We start from the raw sequence: 27,753 nt of genomic DNA on the forward strand, positions 1-27,753 counted from the left end.
AGGTCACGATGACAGCAGGCTAAACCCGTAGCCCAGACGTTCCTCCTACAGGGGGGACACCTCGATGCTACCAGGCCAGATGGGACATGAAATCCCTCCAGGATACTCTGGCTCTGCCTCTAGGCTTCCTTCCAGTGGACATGCCCAGAAAACCAATCTAAAGAAGCCCAGTTTCACCTCAACCGGCTCCTTTTAATGCAGAACAGCAGCAGTTTTACATCTGAGCTCTTTAGTACATGTGAGGGAGTGAAAGAAAACTCATTGCAGCCGCTTAGATCCACAATCTCATTCTGACTGGATGCTTTTTCCCTTAAAACTTCTACTCTCTGTGCGTCCAAAGGTGAACTCTGGCCCCTCACCACGTCCTTGCGGTCCAGGTTGTCCAGCACCGTGCTGAGCAGCTGGACGCAGGCCTCGTGATCGGGTTTACTCGAGTGGTCGTCCAGCTGCCCGCTCAGCTGGTCAGTGACGAGCGGCAGCAGCACATCTCGACAATCTGCGGCAACAGAGCAGAGAAAGACGGTCCTCACTGGATCAGCGGCACATTTCCCTCTAATGGAGCTGACCCGACAAACGCCTGTGTCGGTGTAATGCAGGGAGTTTTTTTGTGTGAAAAGTCATTATGTGATTTCTGAGCCTGGAGGACTCCTACCTGGCTGCCTGAAAAGGTCACTCTCCACCATTTTACACATGCAGCCCAGCTTCTGACGCACGAGCTGAGAGTCAGGAATGCTCTCGATGAACTTGGCTAGCAGCACACTGAGAAGAGAATGAAAGAAAAGAGCAGCTGTGATTATTCTAATGCTTTTCATATTTCACATCCACTAATTATTGTCACGGAGGGCTAATGAGAACATGACAGGTTGATATCACAGCAGCAAGAATGGAGAATAACGCCTCCTTTACTTAGAGGTAAATATGATAATTTGCACTGAGACAGGCAATTATCATTTCCTGCTGTGCAAACCCTCCAGAGAGTTACCTGAGCTCCACGGGATCAAACACAGTCTGGATGTCGTTAATGATGCTGGGGAGGTATTTCAATATTGCTCCCTGAAAAAGCAAAGAATGAGGTTTCATCAGCCAGAAGCATCAGGATGTCTTTCATCCTAAAAACAAGCTGCTCCTCACCTTGCTGAGGCTGCCGGCGGGGAGACCACATTTATTGTGCAGTTAATTTGTAAAACTTTTCAATAACTTGTCCACAACAGCGTGAGACATTTTCACAGCAGCACAACGGCAACAACTGTTTTACAGAAACGCTACGAGTCTGACGAGCTGCATTTTATTGCAGAGCCAGAAAATGATTAATTGATGAAATCTCAGAATGTTTCCACATGATTTTCAGTCCAAAAACACAAAAAATAAAAGAAAAAGAGCTGCTGGAAGCAGCTTACCTTTATCTTCACCCCCTCATCCAGCGGTCTGTCCATCAGAGTGTTGAACGACAGGAAAAGGGTGCGAATGGAGTTGAAGAAAGCGTCTCCATCCTCGCTGTTCCCATAGAATCTGAGAATCAAGGCCAGGCATTGCATCACAAGCAGTCCTCCTCAGAATAAGAGTGAAAAGTTGATGAGGCAGCGTCTCCGGTACCTGAGATAGAGGACCCGCGACTGCACAATAAACCTGAACAGGTACTTGAGAGCTTTGAGCGCCGCGTAGAGCCTCTCGGTCAGGACCGGCTCCTCGGCGTGGCCCACGTAGTAGTTAAGGACCCTGGTTAACTTCCTGAGAAAGTGAATGAGTCAGGCATCAGTGTCTGCTGGTAATTCGGGTGTGGGTGGAGAAGAAGCACTAAAAATAAACAGGTTGAAGGGACGTAAGTGATCAAAGCAGGGAAACAGAACGGAGACTCACATGTAAGCCAAAGTGGCACTGAAGTGCTTGTTGATGTAGGTTTCCAGGACGGGGTTGAAGTGCTGGAATTTGATGTCGCCAATAAGTGTGATTATAAAAACCTGGTTAGAAACAAGAGGAGGAACAAAATCAGAGCCTGGTTCAAGTTGGAAGAACATAAAACCCTGAATCCAGAAAAGCTGGAAGGCTGTGACAAACATAAATAGAACAGGATCCTTTCTGACAGAAACTCACCTGAAAACAGCACAAAGTCAATATATTTAATGTCTGAGCTCATCAGCTTCATTGATTTTTGCAAATATCTGCTTATTCTGAATCTGATGCAGTAACAGGTTTCAAACATGTTGGGACAGGAGCAACTAAAGACTGGGAAAGATGTGGAACACTCCAAAAACACCTGTTTGGATCATTCCACAGCTAAACAGGTGGACTGGTAACAGGTGAGAGTATCATGATTGAAAGGCTCAGTGGTTCTTTAATATTTTCATCAACTCAAACGCTGGTTTTGATGCTGTTCAATGTGATTATTAATTACCTCTGCATGTAATTAGTTTGTGCTAGTTTATTTGTTTTTTGGACTCAAAATTACCTTCACATGCACCAGGGATTCACAGGAAACGTGTTTAGACTCATGTGTAATTGATCGCAGCCTCACTGTTTACTGCACTCATCACCACTGATGCTGCTTCACATTAACCGGCAGGTTGCGCCAGACAAGAACCGGTTCGTACGACATGTTTTCTGACCCCGTGCGAAGGCGAAAGTGTCTCAAACAAGCACACTCAAAGGTGGAGTTAAAAGCCAGCCGTCACTGAGAGGGCCACGCTGGTGAAATGAGGGTGTAGCAGCACAGACAGCCTCTCCTGGAGGGCTCTCAGAGTGCTGCACTCGGCTGGACACGTGAGAGACGACAGAAACAGCTAAGAGTGTGAAGTTCAACACCATCACCTCCGCACGCCTGGCCAATCGCCGCGTGAGGCAGGTGTGACTGTCGCTTTTCAGAAAGGTAAAGAAATACTTGGACCGCCAAACACGACGGCAGAAAGGTGAGTGTGATGTAATCTTTGACACTACGGCCTGAAAACATACTGACCAAGGCGTTGAACACCAGGGTGTCGTAGGTGTCCTTCTCTGAGGTCTCCATCATGATGTTGAACAGGGCATCGAGAGTGTCCTGGAGAAACTGCACAGAACAGAAACCCGTTACCAAAGCGGCAGAGACAAGGTCGCCATGCCAACCAGAAAACACAGCAGCATCTTCCACATTATCACGTAAAACTCACTTTGACGATCTCCCCTCCCTCGACCTCCATCAGCCTCTGCAGAATCTGGTCCAGATCTTCAGGGTTAGACCTCCAGTTCAACAGGCCGAGCAAATCCACTGGAAAACATGAAGCATGTCAGGACACAAGGGACGGGAGCACCACCTCCCCTGTCACAACATCACTTCAGATAACTGAAAATTCAGCATAATCAGTTAACTTCAAGGCAGTCTGATGGTGGGACGGCCACCCCGTTTCATTTCTTAACAAGGCTTTGGACATCTTTCAACAGAAATGCTGCTACCGTTCTGGGTGAGTTTGGTGGAGCAGGTGAGCGTCGCGATCTGGAAGCTGTCTTTAGTCACTGGAATCACTCCCGAATGGTGGAACTGCTTCCCCGTCTGCCTCTCCTTCTCCTCCACTTCAGTCCAGGCCGCAGGCAAGGTGAGATAAACCTTTGCATCCTCTGCCTTTTTCACATCAACCTAAAAAACTCATAAAATAGGGAATAAATCATGATGCGTATTGATCGATGGAGATCTAATTTCATATTTATCGATTGAGGAGAGACTCGAGCACAATCCATCTACCCACTGTCAGCTATTCAAGACGCCAATTTTTGTGTAATAAGATAAAAACAATCTCCTGCTTATTTTAAAGAAGTGCAGTGAATTGAGTTTTATATAAAATAAAAACCACACTCTTGCAACACTACCTTATAGACGATGAGTTCGTGTCTGCCATCTTTTAGCGTGGTTCCATCTCCTCTCATGAGCCGGACGAAGGCCATACCAAAGGGCTTCTCTGATTTGTCCCTAGCTGAAAGAAGCACAGCAGCACACACTGTGTTTAACACGGTGCAGGATTGCACGTGGGCGTTCGTCATACAAATAAGGCACAATCACTCACAGTCTTGGGAGGATCTGTGCCGAAACATCACCCTCAGGTGACAGCGGCAGACGTCTTCAATGGGAATTGTCACCTTGCAGGGAGGGGAGAAAAGTCAGGGGAATTAAGGGGAGTGTGAATACAGGATTATACGTATGGAGGAAGCGCTATCTGCTGGGAGATTTGTATGAGTAGCACATTCTGTGCCAACGTCTTCCCTGGAAGATTATTTCCTTGTGCTGAGTTACAGAAAATCCATTTTGTAAAAAACTAATTACAGAACATGAGATATCGTGTTGGAAGCACATAGCTGCACCTTGACGTGAGCTTACCTTGACTGTTTCATTCCAGCAAGGCTGCTTCACCTGGTAGTAAATGACAGACTTGTACTCTGTGATGCCATCATAACCAGCTCCAGGAAATATGGCTTTCTGCAGAAATGAAAGGAAGGACATCAGTTAACATGACAGGAGCGATGCCACAGCATCAAAACAAGAAGACGCCAACATAGTCACCCACAGAAGCATTAGAATATGAACAACAATAATAAAGTAAAGTAAATGCTAACGTTGGCATGCTAGCAAGCTTACAACAACAGTAATAACATTCTGATGCTAACCAGATATGTTTACCATTTCCCTTCTTAGTGTAGTTATGTTTTGTGCTAATTACCACAGTGCTAACGTACAATATACACAGTTGTATGTTGTGTTTAGTGCTAATTAGCACTAAACACAACATGCTAATTAGTGCTAATTAGCTCTAAACAGTCCAAATGTACAACATACATTTAGTGCTAGTACGCACTAAATTAGCGTTAACTGGCTCATTGTACGTTAGCACTAAACACAGTGCTAATGTATAAATTACACAGCTGTACATTGTGTTCAGTACTTAGAAATGCTACATTAGCACTAACTTTAGCACTTTACTTTGTACTTTAGCACTAAAAACAGTGCTAACATACAACGTACACAGTTGCACATTGTCTAAAGTGATAATTAGCCCTAGATTAGCACTAACTAGCACATTGTACTTTAGCACTGAAAACAGTGCTAACATACAACGTACATAGTTGTATGTTGTGTTAAGTGCTAATTAGCACTTAATTAGCACATTGTATGTTAGCACTAAACGCAGTGCTACAATGTACACAAGGCTCATGGAAATGACATTAGTTTTGATATTTGGTCAGAAACCAAACTCAGACAAGACAAGAGGAAATTTTGAACTGATGATGTGTGGACCAAATTTTATGTCATCCAACATGTAGTTGTTGAGACATTTCACCAAAGTCAGGTGGATTCATCATCTGGGGACCACAAACGTTGGTACAAAATTTCATGGGACCAAAGTGGCGGATCGACCACCTGACCTCTCTCTCCATAGAGCCACGCTGCTAACATGGCAACAGTACAGAAGTTTAACATTTAGAGCAGAATTACAAAACGAGAGCAGCTGTTGCATCCTCGCTTGTTTATTTTACCTCCATGGGATTGCCTTCATCATCGTGCACACTCAGTATGACCTCTACATTCTTCGGGGTCTTCTTTTTACCACGGTCAAACTCTCCCTGCAGCAAGGTTACGTAAATATCATTCCTCACGTTTCCTGGAGAACGGACAACAGATGATCAGGTGGATGTGCCGAGAATTTATGAACCCCTCTCGCGGTTTTCTAATTAAAATGAGCATGACCGAGGCGCATGTAGAGCAACGGCCGGCAACAAAGACCGAAATCCACCTGGGAGGATGATTTCTGGAAAGCCCATTTTCCTGACGATGGCCGTGCTGCGGTCCACAAAGTGGGGGTAGTCCTTCCTGACTTGAGCCAGATCCCCCGGGAGGAGCTTCAGGGTCACAAACAGCCCTGCCAGCGAACATGTAAAGAAATTCAATGAGGCAGACCGTGAAAGGACACACCCTGTAGACCCCTCTCACATCATTTATTTCCCTCAAAACAAAAAGGTCAATTTCCAGCAACCCTCAGAGATCACAGGGGAGCGTGCTGTCGGCGAGCACTTCATCTTACCCTGGCCTTTGTGATTGACCTCCCGCGTGGCGATGACTTTGTTGAAGACAGCAGTGAGCGGCTCGTTCTCTCCGATGACTCGAGACGGGATGAGCGGAGACATGATGAGCTGCCTCTGACGGATGTAGGTTTCCATAGCTATCCTGGGACGAGAGTACGAAAAATCATCATCTCTGACAGGCGACAAACAAACGGATGGAGACATTGTGGTGTTTAACTGAATCCTAATGAACTGCAGGAGCGTCTTGAATTGATCGAGCGGTGCATCAATTAGTCTTAGTGACCAATTTTCCCTAATGAACTGAGGAACTCTCAGACACTGACAAGCTCATTGTGTAAATCCTCTCAGACAAAATATTTCAGCCAACTTTCATGACCTCGCAAACGAAAAAGTTTCATTCATGGAAGCAATTTACAGCCATGCTAACGGCTCTGTGAGGCTGTGCTTTCAGCTAAAGGCTAATGTCCGTATGCTATCATGCCGACGCTGCAAAGGTATTATGTTGACCATGTTCACCATATTAGTTTAGCATGTTAGCATGCTAACATTTGCTAATCAGCAATCACACAAACTACAGCTAAGGCTGGTTTGGTCTCCACAGAAATGACCAAATAAAGAACTGATAGCAGGCTCCTCGTCCGCAATTTGTTTTCAACTTATCTCATTTAATACTTAGTTTGTTTACAGGTGCAACATCTTTGCGTATCGTACGTATCAGCTGTGATGCAGATGAAATGCTGTGGCTGTTCGACAGCAGCTCCTGGTTTGCATTAACCTGCTGTATTGATTACTGTACAATGTTATATTAGCTTCCATTCTTTTGGATTTTGCATTACTGTGAAGAGGTTTTATGAGAACAGAAGCTAACCCTGCAGACACTGTGTTGAAACTGGCATTTGATTTGCTTTGATGACTAACACTCAGTTGGCTGTAGAGGAGGTTGAACATTTGAAAGTTAAAATGAGAAATGAAATGTCAGTGGACTTAATTGACACAGCTCCTGAGACAGTCGTCTTGGTTAAGCAGTGATAATAGGACGTGTCATTGTGGGGGCAGTGATGAATCCACTGATATTTACTTATGACTCATGAGTTAAATGCTTTGACGGCCTTTCGCGGGACAAATTAAGTGTCGTAGTACAGACTGATGTGCTAATTGCACTCAATGCTTTGGGAACTGCAAAAGGTGCTTCAGCAACTGAGAAAAATCTGTTTTCTGTTGTTATTTCAAGCTTAGAAATACACACTCTTTCCACTGTTCATTGGAAAATTCATTTAGCGTGACTTTTTTGTCATTAATTTGTAATTATCCAGTACATAATTACCAGTGGCAAATAAGTTACTCAGTGTTAATGAAATATAAATTCATTTGTCAAGGCTGGAAAGCTTGTTCTGTGCTACAATTTGTCTCTTGTAAGAAACACTTAGAGAATACTGAAGGGCAGAAAACTGCACGTCCAGGAAACTTTGAGTCACTTTCACTTAGAGAACACCACGTATGAGCAAACACAAAGTATGCTTCGGTCTGCATTAGCCCTCCAGATACAGCATGCTTCTTATTGAAGGTTAGAAAAATGTCACGAAACCCCACTTCAATATCTAAAATAATCATCCAGACATTTAATGATGAATCCAACAAAAGCATGTTTTTTTTTTGTCTGCACCTCCTCGAGAAGACTGTGACACAGTGAGGAGACACAGAGGCTAAACCTTAGAAAAATTTGGTTTAGATGTCGAGAATCAGTCAAGATATTTTTGGGGCTCCTCCATCTCAGTTCCCTGTGAATGCATCACCGTCCTCATCCCCCCGTCGTGCAGGTACTATGACAACGTGGCCTTGAAGCCTGTCTTTGAGAGGAGTGAGCACTCTTTCTATTTGTCCTTGAAACACAACATTGGAAAAACAGCCAAAAAAAAGCAAATAAAAGTGAAGTCCTATTCCAATTCTTCTCCATTATTTGTGCTCAATTGTGACATTGCGAAACAAGGTCGAGCCTGCGAGCCGTGTACGAAGTGTGACGACATCAAAGACACTCACTGCTGGAAAGGGATGAAGTGCTGCTTGTCCTCGTCGTCTGCTTTGCCATGGGCGACATCTGTAACGTCCATCACTGCAGCGACACAGGGAACATCACGGTTAGGCAGCAGGATTTAGCAGACGCAATCCAGCCTTTCAGTTATCGCAGAAACAGCCGCTTTAATAGTTCTTCTTTAAAAGTTCATTTAGTCTAACTTTGCAAACTGTAGTTTCTACTTTTAAACAGAAGCCAGGCCAGGTGTTAGATCTCACTCACCTGTCGCCTGGCACTGCAGACAGACGGCATCGTAAAACAGATTGAAGGTTCTTGGATTGTTCATTCCGCTCGGCTCTTTCTTTAACGCGTTTTTTTTTTTCTCCCTTGGCTAAGAAGAATGTGAGTTCTGAGTAAAACGTTCTTTCTGACTCTGGTTTCAGTCCATTTGCTGGAACAGCCGAGGAAACCATTTCTCATCAAATCCACTAATCATCCGGCCAAAAACAAACAGACGGGTGCTAAACCAATTTCCACCGACTGCTTTGCCAAGGCGGAGCGGAGGCATTTTCATTCAGCACATGGATCCTTCATTTTTACACCTCGACAGAACTGTTCATGCAACTATAGCAGCACGTGGGGGCTGTTTTTGTTGAAGTGACTTTTGTTTTGCTAAAACAAATATTAGGAAAAGAGGCTCACCCGCTACTCCAAATGGTCTCCTCAGGCCTCCGGTGTGTTTCTTGCCCTCTTTGAGCTCCATGCTGCCCACTCTGATGATCTGACACACCAGGAAGAGTCGCGGTCTCATCAAGTCGCTGCTGCTCAGGTCCTGGATACAAACACAAAGATGAGGTACAGCACAGCATACAGAAGCAGGTGGGCTGCATGTGTCATGAGCCTGTTATTATGTGCATTAATGCGGCTGGAGCTGCAGAAGAGATGGCAAATATCACAGGATGAACGCATGCAGCAAAACCCTCAAACATATCACCTTTCTAGCATCTTCATGCATTTAGTTCACTGCATGAGGAAGCAAATGTGACTACAAAATTTCAGCTCTTTGCCTTGATGAATGCCATTTTTATCACAATCTGAACACTAATTCCAGGGTTTGCAGGGAACTGCCGACTGCGTCTTTAACATAAACAGCAGCATTATAATGGAAGCAAATGTATTCAAGGTTTCAGAGATGTGCCGTGAATGTGAGCCATTCAAGAAACTTCCAGTAAATTAGAGCGTTCCAGCAGCAAATTGTCATCTTTGTCACAGATTTCAGGCGTCGTTTGGATTGTTTCAATCCGAAGCTGAGGGAGCACAGTCGCTGGGTTGGGATTCAGTTACCGTGAATAGTGCTGGCAGGTTGTTGAGTTTTTCAATTTCTTTAGGCATCCCCATACTGTCCCAGCGCACCAGGAAGTTCTCACTGCATGAATTTAAATAAGAATCACGGTTAGAGATCATATTAGCTCAGGCATCAGGAGGAATAGAAAAATACAACAGTAACTAATATAAAAACTCAAAACCACATTATTTTATCAGTAAAATCCAAATTTTCCATCAAGAAAATTCTACACTGAACAACAATAATAAATGCTACTATTATGTTTTCGCTCCCATTTTTTATGAGTTTAATTAAAAAGTACACAACAGGTTAATTCCTCCCACATGTTGTTCACAAATCCGTGTTAGTGAGCACTTCTTTGCCAAGATCATCCGTCCACCTGACAGGTGCTGCACATCAAGGTGCTGATTACACAGCAGACTACTGCACAGGCTGGTCACAACTAAATGCATTTTTCTGGAAAAAAGACACTGAACTATGGACTTCACATGACTTGGCTACACATGTGCATTTCTCTGATGGAGGGGGGACAGTCAGTATCTGGTTAATCTGTTTTTTTGCCTCATGCAGTGCGACACATCCCCTATTGGTCACTGTCGGCCGTCTCAAAGTGTAATCATTCTCTGCTCGCTGGGTTTAAAAATTTAATCCTGTGCCCTGCGACTCTTCAAAGAGTTTGACATTTTTTGGGCCAACGGACCGATGCAACAAAACCTACAATAAGTCAAACGGCTCACGGGTCACAACTGGAATCATCTGACAAACTTTAATGAACACAAGTGACAAAACGAAACTCATCTTGATACTTAAAGGTAGAATCCAGAGCGAAGAGAGGAGCAGACCTGATGAATTCAGACTGGTCGGGGTCATACAGAGACATGAGCAGCTCAGCATCTTCTCCGATGTTGCATACAAAGTTCTTCAGGTTCATGAGCAGACTGTAGGTGTGCACCGTGCTGAACAGGGTCTGACGTCTCATTTCCAGGTTCTGGAGCCTCGTCTGCAGAAAAGAAAGCCCCGGGCGGCGCATGGGCATGGGCGTTATTCGAAATGGAAAGCTACTACGGAAAAAGTGAATGATATTACGAACAAATCCATATCATGCCTTCTCTTCTTGTATCCTGTCATCGACACTGCGGGAAGCGGTCTCGTGTGCCCGGAACAGGCTGACCGTACTGGTCCAGTCAGGATCCAGCGTGTTTCCCGCTTCATCTCGCACCACCAGGTCCAGCCCCAGAATCCTGAGCAGCATCGGTTGAGTTTACAGGGACGATCTTAGAGCCATGACTCAGGCAAATAAAACTTTACAATGGTGTCACAAGAAAACTCATTGCAGTGTAATAAGGAAGCAGGATTCATACCGGTTTCCATAGTCTATCTTTGCTGTGACTTTCTTTTTGAGCTCCACAAGGTCATCCTTCGGCAGCGTTCCAGACACTATCTGAGATCGATACTCGATGAGGCTGTAGGCCATCTGCTGAACGCTCCTGAACAGGGTGGTTTTGTTCGCCTGTCAGATAAACATGTAGACACTCATCACAATACATCCTTCACAGGTATGACAGAAACCGATGAGGAAGAAGCAATCTGCACATACCACGAACAGCTCGTGCCATATCTGCGCCCATTCCCTCAGAGTCGCCCCGAGCTCCTGCACCAGGGGTAAATCTGCTGGAATGACTATTTCCTGCTGGCTAGCAGCCACAAACACAGGAAAATAAGATATTGGAAAAGTGGCTCATCACTCATACGTCATGTCATATAATTTGGACAGACACAAGAAAATTTCTATACATGACAAATAGTTGGACGGTTTAGCTACACAGCCAAGAAACGCATTACTGAATCCTCACTTATGATAATTACAAGCGCACGGCTGTGTTATTGGCAAATGACGAGGCGGGGCGGAAAAACCAAGAGCAAAGTGGATTATCATCACAATATGTTTACTGATATGTGATCTCACCCTAGTCCCTCAACTGTCGCCTCCTTTAAGTGGATGTAGGACGCTGGGAAAATGCCCTGAGGAGACAACGGGGTAATCAGCATATACGCATACATCACAGCTTTGGTTACAGAATAATAAGAGCTGATGATGCTCTTACCTTCTGTGACTTCTTGCGTAGCGTGTAGCCTCTATACCAGCCTGAGGGAAGATGAATTAACAGAGGAACATGTTACAGTGTGAGTAATGACCGTCCACCCCATCAGGGGGACAATGAGGTGGACTCATTTACAACATTATGCACAGTGCAGGTTAGCGCAGCACTTCATTGATGTTCCTGTGGCAGCTTGCTTTGGAGCAGGAAAAAGGGGGGGATGTGTCAGGGCCTGTTGTGTGTTCAGACTAACTCACCTTCCAATTTCTCAAGTATGTGCACGGTGTCCCCCACCTGCAGACACAGCTCCTGCTCGCCACTGGGACCATAATTGTAGATTGCTGAAGGACAAAGCGGGACTGTCTCATTATGGGAAACACACACAACATTAGATAAAAGCTGCTCAGGAAAGATTTCGGCCGACAGTTTGACTGACGAGTTCTGTTCCTCCTCAAGGTCCGGTGGATTAAGAAAAACTCCAAATCCCTTTCCAATCACTCACTGCACAGAGGAGCAAGTCTGCTTTTAGAAACGTTCTGGATCAGAGGCTTGCAGAGCTTCCTCTGAGGAAACGAAACCAATTCACCCTCCTCGTTGCAAAACTTGGACTCGCGAGCATAAAGGATCTTGATCTTTGATTAATTCCTCATCTTGCTGCTCTCTCTAACAGCAGGCTGTGTGTTTGTGCAGCAGAGCTGTGTGACTCTAACCTTTAAGGTATTTTGGCGATTCTTAATTGAAAAGGACACCCCGAGGCTGCGTTTAACATTCCAGTAAACGGGACTGTGCAGCAGCAGGTAGCCTCAGTGTCAAAAGTGAGGAGCGGAGCTGAGGAGGCGACGGCGTCACATCCTCTATGTTTCTGATACCATCATCCCAGCGTGGCCTCTGGTCAATAATTACACATGCAGGTTGTGTGTCTGCCAGCTGGCTCACCTGTGAGCCCTGCCCTCCCCTGCACCCACTTTATTAACCTAACAGCTCTCCTGGAGGCCACTCTGTCTTCCCTTTGTAACTCTTGAACAGAGACATGTATGGGAGGGATCACACAGGAACACACCTGCGTGTGCACACACACACACACACACACACACACACACACACACACACACACACACACACACACACACACACACACACACACACATTGCAAAAGAGAAACCTTGACAAACACTACTGTACCAAAGGTCTTTGTCATGACTTGAGGGAGCCGCAGCAGCGCGCCGCCACTCGTTCTCATAGTGAGACGGAGGAACTATGAGCAGAACTCTGCCCTGACTTGCATGGTGATAATGCTTGTTGCTGGAGGCTAGATTTCACAGCACGCTTCGACTGGCTCAGCTTATCACACCTCAGTCTGAATACCAAAACCTGACATGACTGAATGCGACTACCCTTCCCTCTCCATGACTTCCTCCTCACTCACAGATTTTTCAGGCTCTCTATAAAGCACATTTGCCAGGACAAAACACCTCCACAGGAAATCGGTTTCACTCTCAAACTGTGTGTGTGTGTGTGTGTGTGTGTGTGTGTGTGTGTGTGTGTGTGTGTGTGTGTGTGTAACCGGCCCATGGCCTCTTAAAGTATTAGTATAGACCCATGCTGGCTATGTTGTTTGGATATCACCTGGCCAGGTAAATGACGCTTCACTGCGAGATCCCTCATCTGGTCTTTAAAAAGGAAACAAGTACTGAAACCCGGAGGAGTTCAGAAACTCTGAAATACCAACGACCCATTTTTACTTTTTGGTCCCCTGAAAGGTCCAGTGTGAGGGATTTATGGGACCTATAGGCAGAAATGGCATATAATGTTCATGATTATGTTTTCATTAGTGTATAATCACCTGAAAATAAGAATCACAGCTTAGAATGAGCGCTTCATAACCACATAACCAATCCCAGAACAGAACCGACCACTGGCTCAGGATGAGGCCTCTCCTGTTTTCACAGTGAAGTTAAGGCTGCTGTAGCTTCTCCTACACGCCTGGAAAGAGAGGGCGAGTCAGTTGGTTGCAATCTGCAACCTCACCACTAGATGCCACTAAATCCTGCACACCAGATCTTTAAATCTAAATGGGAATTTGAGCTGAACAAAGCTATGAACAGAAAGTTCAGGCCTTTGGCGCGAGCACAGTCACACACTGCGATGTGTTATTTGAAAAGAAGACATACCGTGAGCTCTCTTGAAAAAGAGTTTTTGTTTTCACCAGGAAATTATTTGTGCAGCCAGAACAATATTGAATGAAACATGCACTGAAGAAATGACATCTGCCTCTGGTCATGCCGAGAGCGACAATGGTCCATTCAACAACTTGACACAGTGTCCGCGCCTGGCAACAGCGTGGCTGTACGCCAACGGCAGGCCGGTCGAGCGTGTTGTGATGCCACACTGTCTCAACTCAAGGCAACAAGTCTGTGGCTCGGCAGCGCGGCTCGTCTGAACGACTCTGAGACGCAGCTTCTTAAACTTCTGAGCCCGTCGCTGCTGCTGTAAATAGAGCCTCTGCCTGTGTAGGTTCTGGTTAATGTGCATACTAATTCCAAATCAAAGTCATCCTGATTCACACTAAATGATTTATCATAGAGGTAGATTAGAAAACAATTAAACAACACCATGGCTGAGCAGTTTGAGCAGCTGCCGGCAGCTCATCAAACTCAATGAGAATCTATCGTTCTCATCACCGACTGAGAGCTACACATTAACAACTATTCAAAGTTATGGCCATGATAAAAATTCACAAACAAATAAAACAAATGAAACGCACAAAATAATGTGAGATAGCAGAGCCCAGCAACCAGGCCTACGGAAAATAGGTCCACTGAATTCATTCTGAGTCTCAGCTGGAAACCTCTTCAATCTAACTCATGAAAGAAATGAAATAATAAAGGCAGTGAAGGGGGCTCACAGAAGCTGTGAGCAGCACAAACACACTGATTTAACACAGTAATAACCATCATTTTCACTTGTTAACAAAACATTTTACATCCTAAAAAATCAGCACAATAAAAAAAGGGTAGTGTTCTACTTTAAAAATCAATGAAAGACAGACGTTTTACATCAGCGACCATTTGTCGGGTCTTCAGTTAGCTTCCATTCAGCGATGTATCACACCTCTCTTATAAAACTAGTATTCAAGCAAACTAATTTCAAGGAGTGCCAAAGCAGGGAGAGGTACAGTATCTCTACTAAAATCCATTAGGTAAAAGCAAGTCTATTAAAAGGTTGTTTTTGAGCCAAATCTCCCCAGGCAGAGAAGTCGGTAGAAAAGCCTTTTGCCTCCTGTCTACTGTCTAGACAGCCAGAAACGATCTGCGGCTCTTAAAACTGTGCTCCAGCTAATAAGTCCTTATAGGTTATCCATAAATCAGAAAGTTAACTCTCAAGTTCAAAGCTAACTGTGCAAAAGGGGATAAAATTGGACCTGTGTGGGCTCATCTTTGAATTCTGGCTAAAGACGCTGCAGCAATGATTAACAGAGAGAAAATTACAACTGTCTTATCTGAAGCAGCAAAAAGCACCGATGTCTTTCTCCGGGTTCCCAAAGAATTACCCTGAAACGATGTGTGAGTTTTAAAGCACTGACCAACCACCTGATCAGTCAATCAAAACTGAGAACAAGGGCAACACTTATCTCCCCGGCAGCCATCAGGTCCGACACTGCAAGATGAACAAACAGGGATGTATTGATTGTCATCTATGGAGGCTGCGAATCTCGACACCTTTCGATTTGTTTTGCAAAATAAGATGGCCACAGAGAGCATGTGACACCTGCAGGGCCAACAACGTAAAGCTGAAGCTTATAATTTATTGCATAATATTACTAAGCAGAAGTTGAGGCTGCTTGAAAGCTTTTTCATGCGAGTGCAGAGAGTGCAAGCATTAGTCAGTCTTTATGACTTCAGCGGCTTGAACAGCAGCTCCCTGAAGAAAATGATTACAGGAGGCAATAGAGTTGCCTGTAAGTAACTGTGAGGCATTCGAATCATTATGAATACATTAATATTCTAATACATAAGAACACAGCACATGTAAACTCCAGGGGTTTGCTGTGATGGATCATAATTTCGTAATCACAACAATTATACATTAAAGGTACCCTCCACTCAAAAATGCCTTTTGCTTGCTGTTGTTTGAGCTTCACTGTGCAGAGTTTGACGCCAGAAAGCTGTTTCACAGTCATATGATGAAGATGAGGAGCTCCTCTGTGCTCACCTTCAATCTCAGGTCACGCACGAGCCTGATTTGTGACATCACAACCTGTGTGAGATGACCAATCGTGGCCCCGAAATGCAACTCAAGTGTGATGCGTCTGATGCGTCCAGTTCACAAACGGTACAATGAGAGTCCACTTTGCATCCTGGTACATTTTAAAGTGAAACTATTTGTTTCTGGAGGTGTTAGCACCACTGTTCAACTCACAGAGTCGTCTGTATTCCACACATTCTTCTTCCTTGTTGAAACCTGGTTCCTACATTACCCATAATGCAACTCAGCCACCACCATTCTGGTGTGTTATTCTAGTAGCAGCTAATGTAGCATCAAGCCGCTAGCCTCGCGCAGAGCTCAAGCTTCAAGGGCAACACAGCAGAGGTCTGGTTAGTTCACGTCTTTCAAACTCCACATCCCCTGATGCGTCGTCTCCAGCCCAGCTCCCGCCGACTCAAGTGACATCACTCGAGGCAATTTATCAGATTTCATGCAGCTCGTTCTGGAGCCACACAGGACTTAGAACAGCTTTTTTTCCCCAAGACCTGTAAACAGACTGTGATGTGTAACAAGCAGCTGCCTGGATTGCTGTTATTCATCGAGGGCATCAGCTGGCCTCAAACCTTTAATGTTGACCACGTCAGGCGTTAATAAAAACAGTCTATCTGGGCTTGGAAGAATTCATTAATCACTCGTTAAGGACACCTGTCCTGAACCTTACTATAGATGCAAAGAATGTGAAGAGGCCACAGAGCTGCAGTAAATGAAAGTAAGCAGCGAGCACACAGGTTGTCCACCTGCTGATCTCAATGCGTCTCTTGAGCCTCTGGTGCAGGGCTCCTCTTCAGGAAGCTATTCTATTATGACGGTGTCACAAATTCACCATTAAAGATTGTGTTATCTTAAGCCTCACATTATCCACATTTCCCTGTTATAACTGATATTATCAGAAACCTCAGGATCTCTTCTTTCATCCCAGAATGTAGTCGCCTGGATTTGGGCACAGCCTGGTTGGCTAATCGGATTAAAAATGTAAGACCTTGTACGGGGTCCGACGGCATTTTAAGGATTAAGTACAGTGTAAGTGACTCCTGGCCTGTTTCTGAGGCGAATGGCGGGAGAATGGCGCACAATCACACAGTGATCACAACAGTTCTGATCTGAAAGGATTAACACCAAAAATTCCTCAACATCAGCTGCTAAAACAAGGTCATATAGAGCTAAGACAGGGAGTGTTTGTGCTGCAGGGGCCTCCATTCCCACCTGAATTTATATAAAAAAAAAGTTAAAAATGTTTCTAGTCACAACAGCAACAGAGATAAAGTCGGCGAGAGGATCCGACACAGACGAGGTGTTTTCAGTCCTGGACTCTGATTCACTCACTGCAGGCAGACTATGTGTAAAACATCTGCTGCACACCAGGAAACACTGTCTGTAAAAGTGTCTGTAGCTTTCAGCACAGATTCAGTGGTGAGTCAGTAAAGTAACCAGTGACCAGCCAACCTGAGGAACTTCTCACCGAGCCTCCTGGCTGTGCTCCTTTGCCTTCAGGGTGTGGACGACTACCTGATAGCAGGAACTTGCATATTTTGCAAGCGCACAAACACACACATACAGAGCACATGTGAGGGCCACTCCTTTCTGCGCTGCACATGAAACCAGAAAGTTACAGGAGCACAGAAAGTGTTTGCTGGCCTCAGAAAGGCAGCTCAGCCTTATGTAAGTGGCACAGCCTGCCTCTATTCAAATGCAGCCTTCTTATCTGACATGCACACAGTACAGTCACAGCACAGGCTCCCATGTGGGGGCCCTACAGGAGCCCTTGAGGGGGCTTCAAGGGACCTTCCAGCAAAATGAGGATTCAATGAAGTTCACCCTAACTTGAACAAGTCGGCTCAGCGAGATTAAGAACAAGTACGACTGGTATGCTCATTGAACTCTTGGCTCCCTTCCATGTTTCCTCACCACCTCATTTCTGACTACAAGCAAACACTCAGAGTCCCAAAGACAACACGGAGGCTCTCCTGGTCTGAACTGTGACCCAGCTGGGCTGCACCGGCTCCACCCGACATGTACCGACGGCTACAAAGTCGCCAATAACTTCCCAAACTCGGGAGGCGTCTTTCCTCCAACTTCACTTTCTGGGAGTTCGCTCGAGCAAAACGCACGAAGCTCCGCGAGCCGAGCGCACTTACCGACTCCGTACTTCTCTTTCTTGGTGGGGATCCAGCGGGTCATCGCGCGGAAACGGTGGAGCTGGCTGAGTAAATGAGTACCTACATACAATCGTTCAGCGAGGACGGGCGGCGGACTCCTGCTCGTCCCGAAGACTACAGTTCCGCCATCATGACTTGTGCGCGGGGAGGGGGGAGGAGGACGCACACGGCTGGGAGCAGAGGAGGAGAGGCGTGAACCACCAGCCTCCAAACTACCCCCACAACCACCCGAAGCCGGCGCACACTCACTCCATCAGGGCTGCGCCCAGACATCACCAGTCAATCAATGAATCACCCAAAAACCCGCAAACTGGTCTCAGCCGCAGTCCGGACTCAGTGCGGGTCCAGGGAGCCTAATGAGGCTGAACTCCTCCTGGCAGCTGTGGAAACACTGACACACAGTTTGATGTGGAGGAGAGAAATTAATTGCCATCAGAGTCATAAATAAATGGTTATTGTTTTTAATTTAACATGAGTCTGAATTGTGAGTCCATGCTGCAGCTCACACCGGCTCATTTAAACCTGAGACCTGATCCTGAGAGACCACAATCAGATTTATACACTCTCAGAGACATATATTTCATTAAATCTGCATATGATTTCACACAAGCAGCACAATTAACTTATGGCCAAACACGTGTGTCCTTCAGTGAGGCAGCTGGCTTTCATTTAAATGTCAGTATATCACAGCCCCCCTCACTGCTGTGAAGTCATTTCCAGCTGCTGGCTGAGATCTGGTAGCCCACTTAGCCTTTTGTTTGCCCATCATGTGTGTTTTTTTCTGCTGCCACCGGTCGGCCAAATGCTGCTGTCAATAACGTTCAGCCATCCAGCTCTTTTGTTGTTCCCTTTGACGGTGTGATGTCCATTTTTTTCCATCTATTGTGGTGTCGCTGCTTTAAAACGCAGCTTGTGGTGAGCAGAGTCTGACTGAAACCTATTATTGCATCTTGTTAGTTTGAAAAGGACAAAATATTGAATGTTTGACAACTGCTAAATAGCGTTATGAAAGGCTTGGTACCGGCTCGAACTATAATCAAGGAAAACAAAAATGATCATCATTTTCACCACATAATCCTGAAGCGAAGTCGCACAGAAAAACATGTGAATTATTTCCTTGTTTTCAGGTGTAGTTGTGGAATTTATTTGTGTTAAAGGACTGACACACACTGACTGAGCTCATCCTGAAACACAGGAACAGATAAATGTAGAATTTCCAAGGTTATGACTCGAGCTGTTATACATGATTATTGTGACCTGTTTCTGGCTGAGCTGCAGGTGCTGAGTATTTGAATTTATTGTAAGGGGCTTTAAATCTGCTCATACCCTCTTCACCCACGATTCTCTTTATTCTTTCTGCAAAATCTCTCACAGCTCTGATCAGATGTGAAGAGTTGTCATTGGGCTCAGTTAAAAACAATGAAATCTACAAAAAGGAATACAATATTGCCATCAACTGACTGCTCTGTGCTATTGCATACAGCAGGCCGCCCCTGATAAAACCAGGGTTGTGCTACGCTTGCCGTGGTATTTCAGATATCTGCTGCTGTGAACCTTTAACTTAACTCTCCCCCCACAGAGTCTTTAAAGCGAAATCATTAAATTCAGATGCTGGTGTGCTGCTCGGGGTGTGTGTGCGTGCAGGTCTTGCATTGGTGTGTGTGTGTGACGGGCAGCGCTGAGTTCATCTGGAGTTGAATGCTCCATAAGGCTGAGCCTTCACAGGTGATCCCCACTCCACTCATCTTCTCAGATTATGCTACGTCTCAGACATCCTTCCATGAAACCCCCCTGACTATCTGCAGCATTTTAGTAATAGTGATTAAAAAAACATGTGCAGATGTGTGGGATAAATGGAAACAGGTGCACATGTGGATGCAGAGCCCGAACAGCTGAACATGGAGACTGATTGTTCTCACTCTTTGCATGGAAGACAAGAAGCGCTGTGGTGTGAGTGGGCTGCGGTTATTTAGAGATGAAGCCACTGCTGTTGTCTTGAAACAAGGGTTTCCTGTCTGTTTACTTTGCCTGAGGGCTTCTCAGTGCTTCGCCAAACAGGAACACCATGAATGAACATTTAGCATGACAGACAGCTGAAAGAATAATACATACTGTATGCTCCTATCCACCATCCACCGTCCTACACTCTGCAGCATTTCATTAGTGTTTGTGTACATGCATGCTTGAGTGCTTGTGTTTTGCTTTTATGGGATGCACAAAGATGAAGCACACTGAGCATCCATATATGTATGAAATGTACCTTTTAAATAAAGCTTGACCTGACTTGACTCCTTTGTTATTCAGTGGCTGACATTACTAAACTCAGTGACCTGTGATTTCTGTGATGTGAGGAGCTCTAACGCCTCAGAGACTTCTGCATGGTGGGGCTCTAAACACTAGATGTAGCCCCCACTGAGGTGTTCAATTCTTGAGACAACAGCGGACAAAAGGCCTAATGGATTTATGGGGCCGCTGCCAGGACCGCATGACGCCAGAGGCAAATTGGTCCTCGGCATCCACCTGGCTGTCTGGCAGCAGAATCAGGTAATAGCCTGGTCCTGCAATGCTGTAGCAACTACAGGTCACTGCACTATCTGTGCACAAGGGCTCAACGTCCTGAGGCAGAATTTGATTTGCAGTTGACTGAGTTGAGTTTGGTGCAGGTATATCAAAACTTTTCCACTTTTCCACGATGTTGTGGCAAAGATACGTTTCTTTTTGCTGCTTGACGTCAGATCCTGTGTCACCGTGGTCACAAGCTTAAAGTCACAGGTAATATTGGCTCCTGTGAATTCCTGCAGCTTTACTCTGCTCGTGAGCGACAGGCCGGCCTCTCTGCAGGTTTCTCATACAGCCCAGTCTGAAGACACACAGACACGACGGCAGGAAATATATAGTGTTACTGCACATGATCACAGAGTCAGTCTTCTTCGGGTGAGTTAGGGTTAGCACATTTATATCCAGTCCAACATCTCATTTCCAGGTTGTGATGCATGAGGAAGGATGTGCCCTGAGGCTTTCCCATTTGTCTCCATCTGACTCAGTGAAGCATCCTTTGTACCCCTGTACTGGGTACATAAGGCCATCTGAAAACCGTGGCTATGTGTACACCAGGAGAGGCGAGTACCTATTTTTAGAGTGCCATGTCTTTAAATGAAATAGGCTCTGTCTGCTGTCTTCCAGGCCAATGCGACGGCTCATTCGGCAGAGCCTTTTAATTAGGTGATTCTCCCAGATCAGCAGAGGGAGCCACAACTCTTATCTAAGGCTTCCTTTTATTTGTGGAGACAAAGCGTGGCTTCGTGAAAAGGCAGACTACAGCATGACCACCCTCGCTGTCTGGACCAGGGCCTGAGCTGTCTGAGAGGGCTGCACACCACCTCCAGTTTAAAGAACATAATCCGGATGACAGCTGCTTCTGTCAAGGTGAAAATATCATCCAGCCAAAGGCGGGAACACATTAACTCTGGGTTTTGATTTATTCTCTCAGTATTCATTGAAAGATCGAATGTAAATATATGTTTTTCCTATTGCAGATGCCTGCTTGTGGGTAAAGTCCAGCATTTCACAGAGGCCTGAGAGGAAAACCAGATGACAACCAGTGTTGCTGCTTTGAAGATTAGATTTCTGACAGTATATCACTGTATTCTGTGTCCTCCTGAAATGTAATATGCATTTGTTGTAATTGAAAGCTGATATTCTTTTCCTCATGCAGACAATGTTTTATGACTCTGGGACCGAGCCAGCCTTTAGTCAGTGTGCTTTTAAATTCTAGGAGGAGATGAAAGCCAATTTTTTCCCCAGTTTTTTGTAACACAAATGTCATATTTAGGTGTTACGATTTGACAGTATAATGAGACGACCCAACATGTGTTATTGCCTCCCTGTAATGTTTGAATCTGAATGCAGAAACTTTTCTATCGGAAACAGTCAAATCTATTTTGGGGTAATTGTACAATACTGAGACTTATTTCTCTTACGTTTCCACAGGAAACCAGCGGCTGCTGATGTCTCCAGCTGCACTTTCAGCTCTTTGTTTTCCATGAAAGGATGGGGGGGTCTCGGTGGGCCTCGGTGACGGGCCCCCTCCCCTCTGACGCAGTGTATGTCCACACGAGGAAGAGGGAGCTATAAGATTTATATCCTGTTCCAAATGTGACGGATGAAATAGGGGATGGAGCTCAATATCAGAGAGATGAAATGTGATAAAAATAATACAGCTTTGCCTTGAACTGCTACGTTTACAGGGGGTCAGTGTGCCCCCATGCCCTGAGATGCACCAACACACACACACTGGACACACACATGGCCTTGCAAACCCCCGGCTGCACGAAACATGAGTGATCCTTACGAGCACCTGAGGGAGTATTTATGTATCCTGCTGTTGGTTTATTGTGACGAGCTCTATCACCGCTTCAGCATTCTGTCTGCAGGGTGGTCTGAGTATTAAAATCCAGCCGCTCGTATATCATTAGTTTACTTTGAATCAATAAGAAAACATTAACAGCATTGCTATCTCTTTGAGTGGTGAGACGTGTGCGCAAGCGGAGCCAAATTCATTGCAAAGTAGGATTTCTAATGATTAAATTGAGTGCTCCTTTGGACTGGCTGCGCTGTAGCAACACGAGGGAGGAAGATGGTGTAGCTGAGCTCAGGGTGGGGTAAACTGAGGACAAGGATGAAGAGGGAGTGGAGACGGAGATTGCGAACAGACGGACACACGCAACGTCGGCTCGAGCCTGCACCACATGCACAAAAAGTGTAGTCATGTGTTACAATTATAAGACGATGCCATATTTCAAGTGTGTTTCAGATACATCAAACGTATGTTTGTGAGCAGACGGAGTGTGTGTGTGTGTGTGTGTGTGTGTGTGTGATAGGGATTGCATCTCTGCAGAGGCCTGAAGCAAGCCCCTGGTCGTTCAGTCTCTTTGCTGGGTAGAAAAACATTCTGTCCTCTGTCAACATTTAGCGCAGTGAGATATTTCTCCTCTCTCCCTCTCTCTCCCTGATTCCTCCTTAATCTCTCTCTCCCCGGTGAAATAATGAAATTGCTCTCCCTCACTCTCTCGCCGTCCTGCGTGAGTTGACACTTGGCCAGATTCTTTGGTGCAGCAGACGAGCTGAGTCATAAAGGTTTCAGTGCGCCCTGATTTATGGACAGTGATGTGGACGAGGGCGAGGCAGCAGGAAAAACACCGGTGTCAGCTGATCGCACAGAGACTGTAGGCACATCAGAACAGACACGACCTGCTGACTGGAGATAAAGACGAAAATGCCTCTGTAACTCATTTCTTATACGCTGGACTTCAGTGTCACCAAGCGAAGAGAAATCCGTTGAGGCTTTATTAGCAGATCGTGTTGAAAACGTTTGATTTGTTCAACACCTTGTTTTCATGCTCTGGCGTCTTTTGCAGGAAGAACTTAAACAACTCAGGGTTCCTGGCTTGCTGCTGGTTTGCAGCCACCCTCCCTTCCAGTCAATGGCACACTGATTTATCAATATGGATAGACCCAAGGGCTCTTTGGCTGCCGTCAGTGTACTTTTTCCATTAACTTCCATTAACAGTCTGGTGAAAAAGGAACATTTTGTTTTAAACCCTGAATGAAAATGGAGCCTCGGGCTAATTAGCAACTAAAGCTGTCTATGCTTTCAGGGTAAAGTGAGTCACAGAGCTTGGACATTGAATATGATTTTCTGCTAATTTGTTTATTTATGCTAAATGCTATTTGATTTAATCCATTGCAACTGTTCCTGTTCCAAGTATAAAGCCTGGGGCCAGATTTAGGTTGACAAGGCTTCAAGGCTTTATTCAAGTTCAATGCAGCACATCATGGACTTAAAGGCCTCAGCGAAGGACTTGAATTAAGGCATTTCAGACGGAGTATTGCACATACAGACAGTAGTTCAGGCGCGTATCGGTGACAGTAAAGCACACAGGTGTTTGCAAACAAATCTCCACAAAGCAGAATTTCTACTGGACGCTCTCGCCACGTCCTCCCATCGTAAATGCATTGATTAGCTTTTATGTTGTTTTAACATCTTTGCTGGTAGAATGTGCACACATGCTGTGAGTCACTCAAGCTGATCATACAGAGAATTTGTTCACCAACATGTTGTCTTCTGATTTCAAGAGATTTCCATTTGGTTTGGCTGTTCATACAAAGAACCAGAGAAGACGTCTGCAATGCTAGCAGGTATTTTTAAAGCATTCAAATCTAAACTTTTTTATCTGAGATTTTTCCATCTTTGTCTTCAGCCTCCACCTCCTCTTGTTTTCCAGCTTCTTCCTCGCCCTTCTCACCCTCTTCTTCTTTCTGCTCAGCGTCCCCCTCTTCTTGAGTTGCGCTCTCCTCTCCTCCTTCCACCTCCTCTTCCTTTTCTCCATCCTCTGCTTCACCCTCTTCATTTGCAAAACCATGTGAGGAGGGAGAGAAGAATTAATTTACTGCCACACACATGCACATATCAATTAAACAAATGCACCACACCAACCTTCTCCGTCTGCTTCTTCCTCTCCCTCTTCTTGCTTTTCCTCCTCCTTTTCTTCCGCCTCCTCCTCCTCTTCCTCCCCCTTATCTTCCTCTGCCTCCACCTCCTTCTCTTCCCCCTGCTCCTCCTCTTCTTCCTCCTTCTCTTCCTCTTCCACCTGCTCTTCCTCTTCCTCTTGAGGAGGGCTGGCCTCTGCCTGCTGTGCTTGGCTTGCGAAAACCGTCTCCTCAGTGGAGAGTGATGAAGCATACAAGCGGGAGGTCAGCAGGTACGGAGCTGCAGAGCTCAGCTGAGGCTGAATGGAGGACAGTGTTCTTCCGTAGGATGGAGCAGCGTACATGGCCTGGGAGTAAACACTGACAGACCCCGGTGCCGCCACGTTGAAACGGTTCTCCTCTCCTTCAAGGAGCTTCCTAACAGAATAGAACACACATCCCAAGTAAATAAGATGTTAAGTTACTGGTGGAAATCATTTAAATCCCACAGTTACAGCACAGCATACAAAACACCAGAGAGTCACTCACCTGTAGGCCGCAATTTCAATATCCAAGGCCATCTTCACATTCAAGAGATCCTGATAATCCTTCAAGTAGCGAGCCATGTCATTCTTGTTTGCCCTCAGCTCATCCTCCAGCTGACTTATTGTGTCCTGTATTGAAAAGATTGAGTAGCACGTTAGTGGTATATTATGGGCTGGATGCAAAACACCGGCAGTTAGGCTCATCCAAAAGCCACAAAATATAAAAATTCACATCAATATATTTGAGTGACTTTCATTCATTCATGCTCATACAAAGGACACTGAGATACTTGCAGGCCTGCTGCTTTATTCTGTTCCTCACCTGCAGAGCAGAGATCTCAGCACTCTGTTTCTCCTCCACTTCCTGTAGTTGGTTTTCCAGAGCTTGACTCATCTCACGACAGGCATCAATCTCCAGCGTCCTGGACTTGAGGAGGCGGCGGTATTCTCCAGCCTCGTCTTTGGCATTTCGTGCGCTCTCTGTGTCGCGAGCAGTGCCTACGGTCATCACATTCATCTTGCTGCAGAACCATTCTTCGGCCGATTGAAGGTTGTCTTGAGCCAGTTTCTCATACTGGGCTCGGATGTCACGGAGGGCAGCGGATAGGTCAGGTTTGGTGACCTCCATCTCCACTGACACCTCTGCGCTGTACTGTATTTGGGCCTGCAGCTCCGCAATCTCACTCTCACAGAGGCGCTTCAGGAAGGCCAGCTCATCCAGCAGGGTCCCGACTCTTTTCTCAAGCTCGGCCCGGCCCATTGCAGCCTCATCTGCTCCCTTCCTGGCATCCATGAGCCTGCACTCTGCTTCCTCTCTGCCGAGCACTTCGTCCTCATAGCGCTTTTGCATGTTCCTCAGCACATCTTCCATCTCATCCCTGTGGGTCTGGGCCGCCTGCTTCTCATGGCGGGCCTCTTCTACAGCGGCTCGGAGCTGACGGATCTCGTGCTCAAACAGGGCCCGAAGGTTGGATGGCTCCGTCTGCCTCTGCCTGAGCAGCAGGAGTTCAGTCTCCAGCAACTTGTTCTGCTGTTCCAGTTCATGGACCCTCTCAATGAAGCTTGCAAAGCGGTCATTAAGGTCCTGCAGCTCAGCCTTCTCCTGGGTCCTTATTGCTTTGAACTCAGAGCTGACCTGGGCTGCTTGGTCAAGGCGTAGCTCAGTGGCGGCTGCAGACACTGGAGCAGAAAGCAGGGAGGAGTAGCTGGAAATAGCTCGGGTGTGTGTTGGATAACTTCTGCGTGAAGATGCATAGGAAGTGATTGGGGCAGAATGGCTGAAGTAGGCAGACCTAGATCCTATTCCTCCACCAGCTCCGTATCCTGCATTGCGCACAACTACTCTCCTCTTGTAAGTAGACGGGAAGTAAGGGTCAAAGCCGGTGGACGTCATGACTTGAGAGACGGGCTGCTTTACTTCTAGGAGTGTGGCTGGGCTGACTGCACTGTGAATCTGCATTACCCTGGCTTTTATAGAGCCAGTAATGACTATGACGTAAGCTATTTTTGCAGGCATGCTGACAGAAGGAATTGATAATGGTGCCAGCCAGCCACTCTCAGCAAAGGGAGAGACGGGGTGGGATGAGGAAGGGTGTGGGGGGTGGAGGAGGCGGGGATACGCGGTAGAGCATCGAGGGACTGCAACAGACAGGGTCACTGAGGACAAAAACAGTATTCTGTTACTCCGAAAAACTGCAGAAGTTGATACAATTTCCCACCATAAATCCTGACAAAGACATCACGTATCTGTCATGTAACTGGACAAACTCTGTCTGATGGAAAAGCATCTTTTGTGAAAGATGACACTGCTCTGTACTGTTTTGCATCATCTGTCTGCTGTGTGTTAGAAAAAACATTAATGACAATATCATTATGATCTAAGTAATTTGGAAGATCCTGTGATTAGGAAAAAATAGCACAGCAATTTCAGAGAAAACCTACACAATTATAAAATAAAGGTTTGCCCTCTGGTGGTTGTCTGTTTGCTATGCAGGGGACACAGTACTGATAGATATATATACCTGTACAAGACAGAGTACACTGATATAAGATAACTATCTTGTTATTAATTATTAGTATAAGAGATTTACATGCATCCCTCCTTGTTATTCCCTGATTTATTCTACATAGACTGCATTTTTAATGAACCTAGTACCTCAGATGCTACAGTAAGGGACGGCCCTGCAGTAGAAATAGCGTAGGCTGTAAGATATGTTCTTGCATAACTGAAATTCTGTTTTGGGGTGGCTTATTTGAAATGATACCCACAAATAAATATCGACTAATATCTGTACTTTAAGCAATGTTTTATCACAATGTAGACAGGTTTGAACATTTGTTCTGAGTATCCAGTTAAACTAATAATTTTGTCTATATATTATTTCAATATTATGTTTAAAGTTACCAAGTAATAAATTATTAATTGATAACTTTAAAGCATTTACCTTTGTTGTTGTTTTTTTCCTTTAATGAACGTGTACAAATATAGTACAAAGGATAAGACAATCAGCACAACATGGCTTGTATTATTCAAGCCCATAATAAGCAAAATAGGTCATTTTAGTTAAATAGAATATAGATCATTGTATTAAGTTGTAGCAACAAAACTCTGAACTTGAATTTTTTTAACCTTGTTAAGTTAAATTTAACTTAACTGGGTTCAAAAAATGTTTTTTTACGTATGACAATGTGAGTTGACATTTATGTATATGCAATTTGGCAATTATATTTATAAGTTTGATTCAAAGACACAGAGACGTATTTTTGTGATAATTTCTTTTGGGCTAATTGTTATAGTCTCTCTACCTTTGTGGCAGCTGACATT

The 27,753-nt window shown here is 45.3% G+C and overlaps 2 protein-coding genes across 2 annotated transcripts in view; both read right to left on the reverse strand.

The window, feature by feature from the left end:
• The window catches only part of dock5 (dedicator of cytokinesis 5), a 29,013-nt gene extending 10,945 nt beyond the window's left edge, over positions 1-18,068 (reverse strand). The window contains exons 1-26 of the mRNA XM_041936296.1: positions 17,896-18,068; positions 11,752-11,835; positions 11,501-11,541; positions 11,362-11,417; positions 10,993-11,089; positions 10,757-10,905; positions 10,501-10,636; positions 10,238-10,395; positions 9,395-9,476; positions 8,753-8,882; positions 8,077-8,149; positions 6,039-6,181; positions 5,751-5,876; positions 5,494-5,618; positions 4,340-4,438; positions 4,029-4,101; positions 3,835-3,938; positions 3,424-3,604; positions 3,141-3,238; positions 2,951-3,040; positions 1,858-1,958; positions 1,594-1,728; positions 1,398-1,509; positions 983-1,053; positions 653-759; positions 360-496 (exon numbers count right to left, since the gene is read on the reverse strand). Of these exons, the coding sequence (XP_041792230.1) occupies positions 360-496; positions 653-759; positions 983-1,053; positions 1,398-1,509; positions 1,594-1,728; positions 1,858-1,958; positions 2,951-3,040; positions 3,141-3,238; positions 3,424-3,604; positions 3,835-3,938; positions 4,029-4,101; positions 4,340-4,438; positions 5,494-5,618; positions 5,751-5,876; positions 6,039-6,181; positions 8,077-8,149; positions 8,753-8,882; positions 9,395-9,476; positions 10,238-10,395; positions 10,501-10,636; positions 10,757-10,905; positions 10,993-11,089; positions 11,362-11,417; positions 11,501-11,541; positions 11,752-11,835; positions 17,896-17,938 (2,751 nt within the window). The 5' untranslated portion in view covers positions 17,939-18,068. The remainder of the gene's footprint in view (positions 1-359; positions 497-652; positions 760-982; positions 1,054-1,397; positions 1,510-1,593; positions 1,729-1,857; positions 1,959-2,950; positions 3,041-3,140; positions 3,239-3,423; positions 3,605-3,834; positions 3,939-4,028; positions 4,102-4,339; positions 4,439-5,493; positions 5,619-5,750; positions 5,877-6,038; positions 6,182-8,076; positions 8,150-8,752; positions 8,883-9,394; positions 9,477-10,237; positions 10,396-10,500; positions 10,637-10,756; positions 10,906-10,992; positions 11,090-11,361; positions 11,418-11,500; positions 11,542-11,751; positions 11,836-17,895) is intronic.
• Positions 18,069-24,135: 6,067 nt separating this feature from the next.
• On the reverse strand, positions 24,136-26,322 carry neflb (neurofilament light chain b). The gene is made up of 4 exons (XM_041936493.1): positions 25,252-26,322; positions 24,934-25,058; positions 24,413-24,822; positions 24,136-24,320 (listed from the first exon to the last, which is right to left on the reverse strand). Exons 1-4 carry the CDS (start codon positions 26,320-26,322, stop codon positions 24,136-24,138), a joined length of 1,791 nt encoding a protein of 596 aa, XP_041792427.1.
• Between the last annotated feature and the right edge of the window lie 1,431 nt (positions 26,323-27,753).

Source organism: Chelmon rostratus, chromosome 5 (assembly GCF_017976325.1).
Source record: "Chelmon rostratus isolate fCheRos1 chromosome 5, fCheRos1.pri, whole genome shotgun sequence".
Classification (NCBI taxonomy): domain Eukaryota; kingdom Metazoa; phylum Chordata; class Actinopteri; order Chaetodontiformes; family Chaetodontidae; genus Chelmon; species Chelmon rostratus.

Coding starts and splice junctions, on each gene's coding strand:
- neflb (XM_041936493.1), bottom strand. CDS start 26,322: ATGACGTCCACCGGCTTTGACCCTTACTTCCCGTCTACTTACAAGAGG. Junction 24,823..24,933: donor ATTGAAATTGCGGCCTACAG/GTGAGTGACTCT, acceptor CTATTCTGTTAG/GAAGCTCCTTGAAGGAGAGG. Junction 24,321..24,412: donor GGAAGAAGCAGACGGAGAAG/GTTGGTGTGGTG, acceptor TTGCAAATGAAG/AGGGTGAAGCAGAGGATGGA.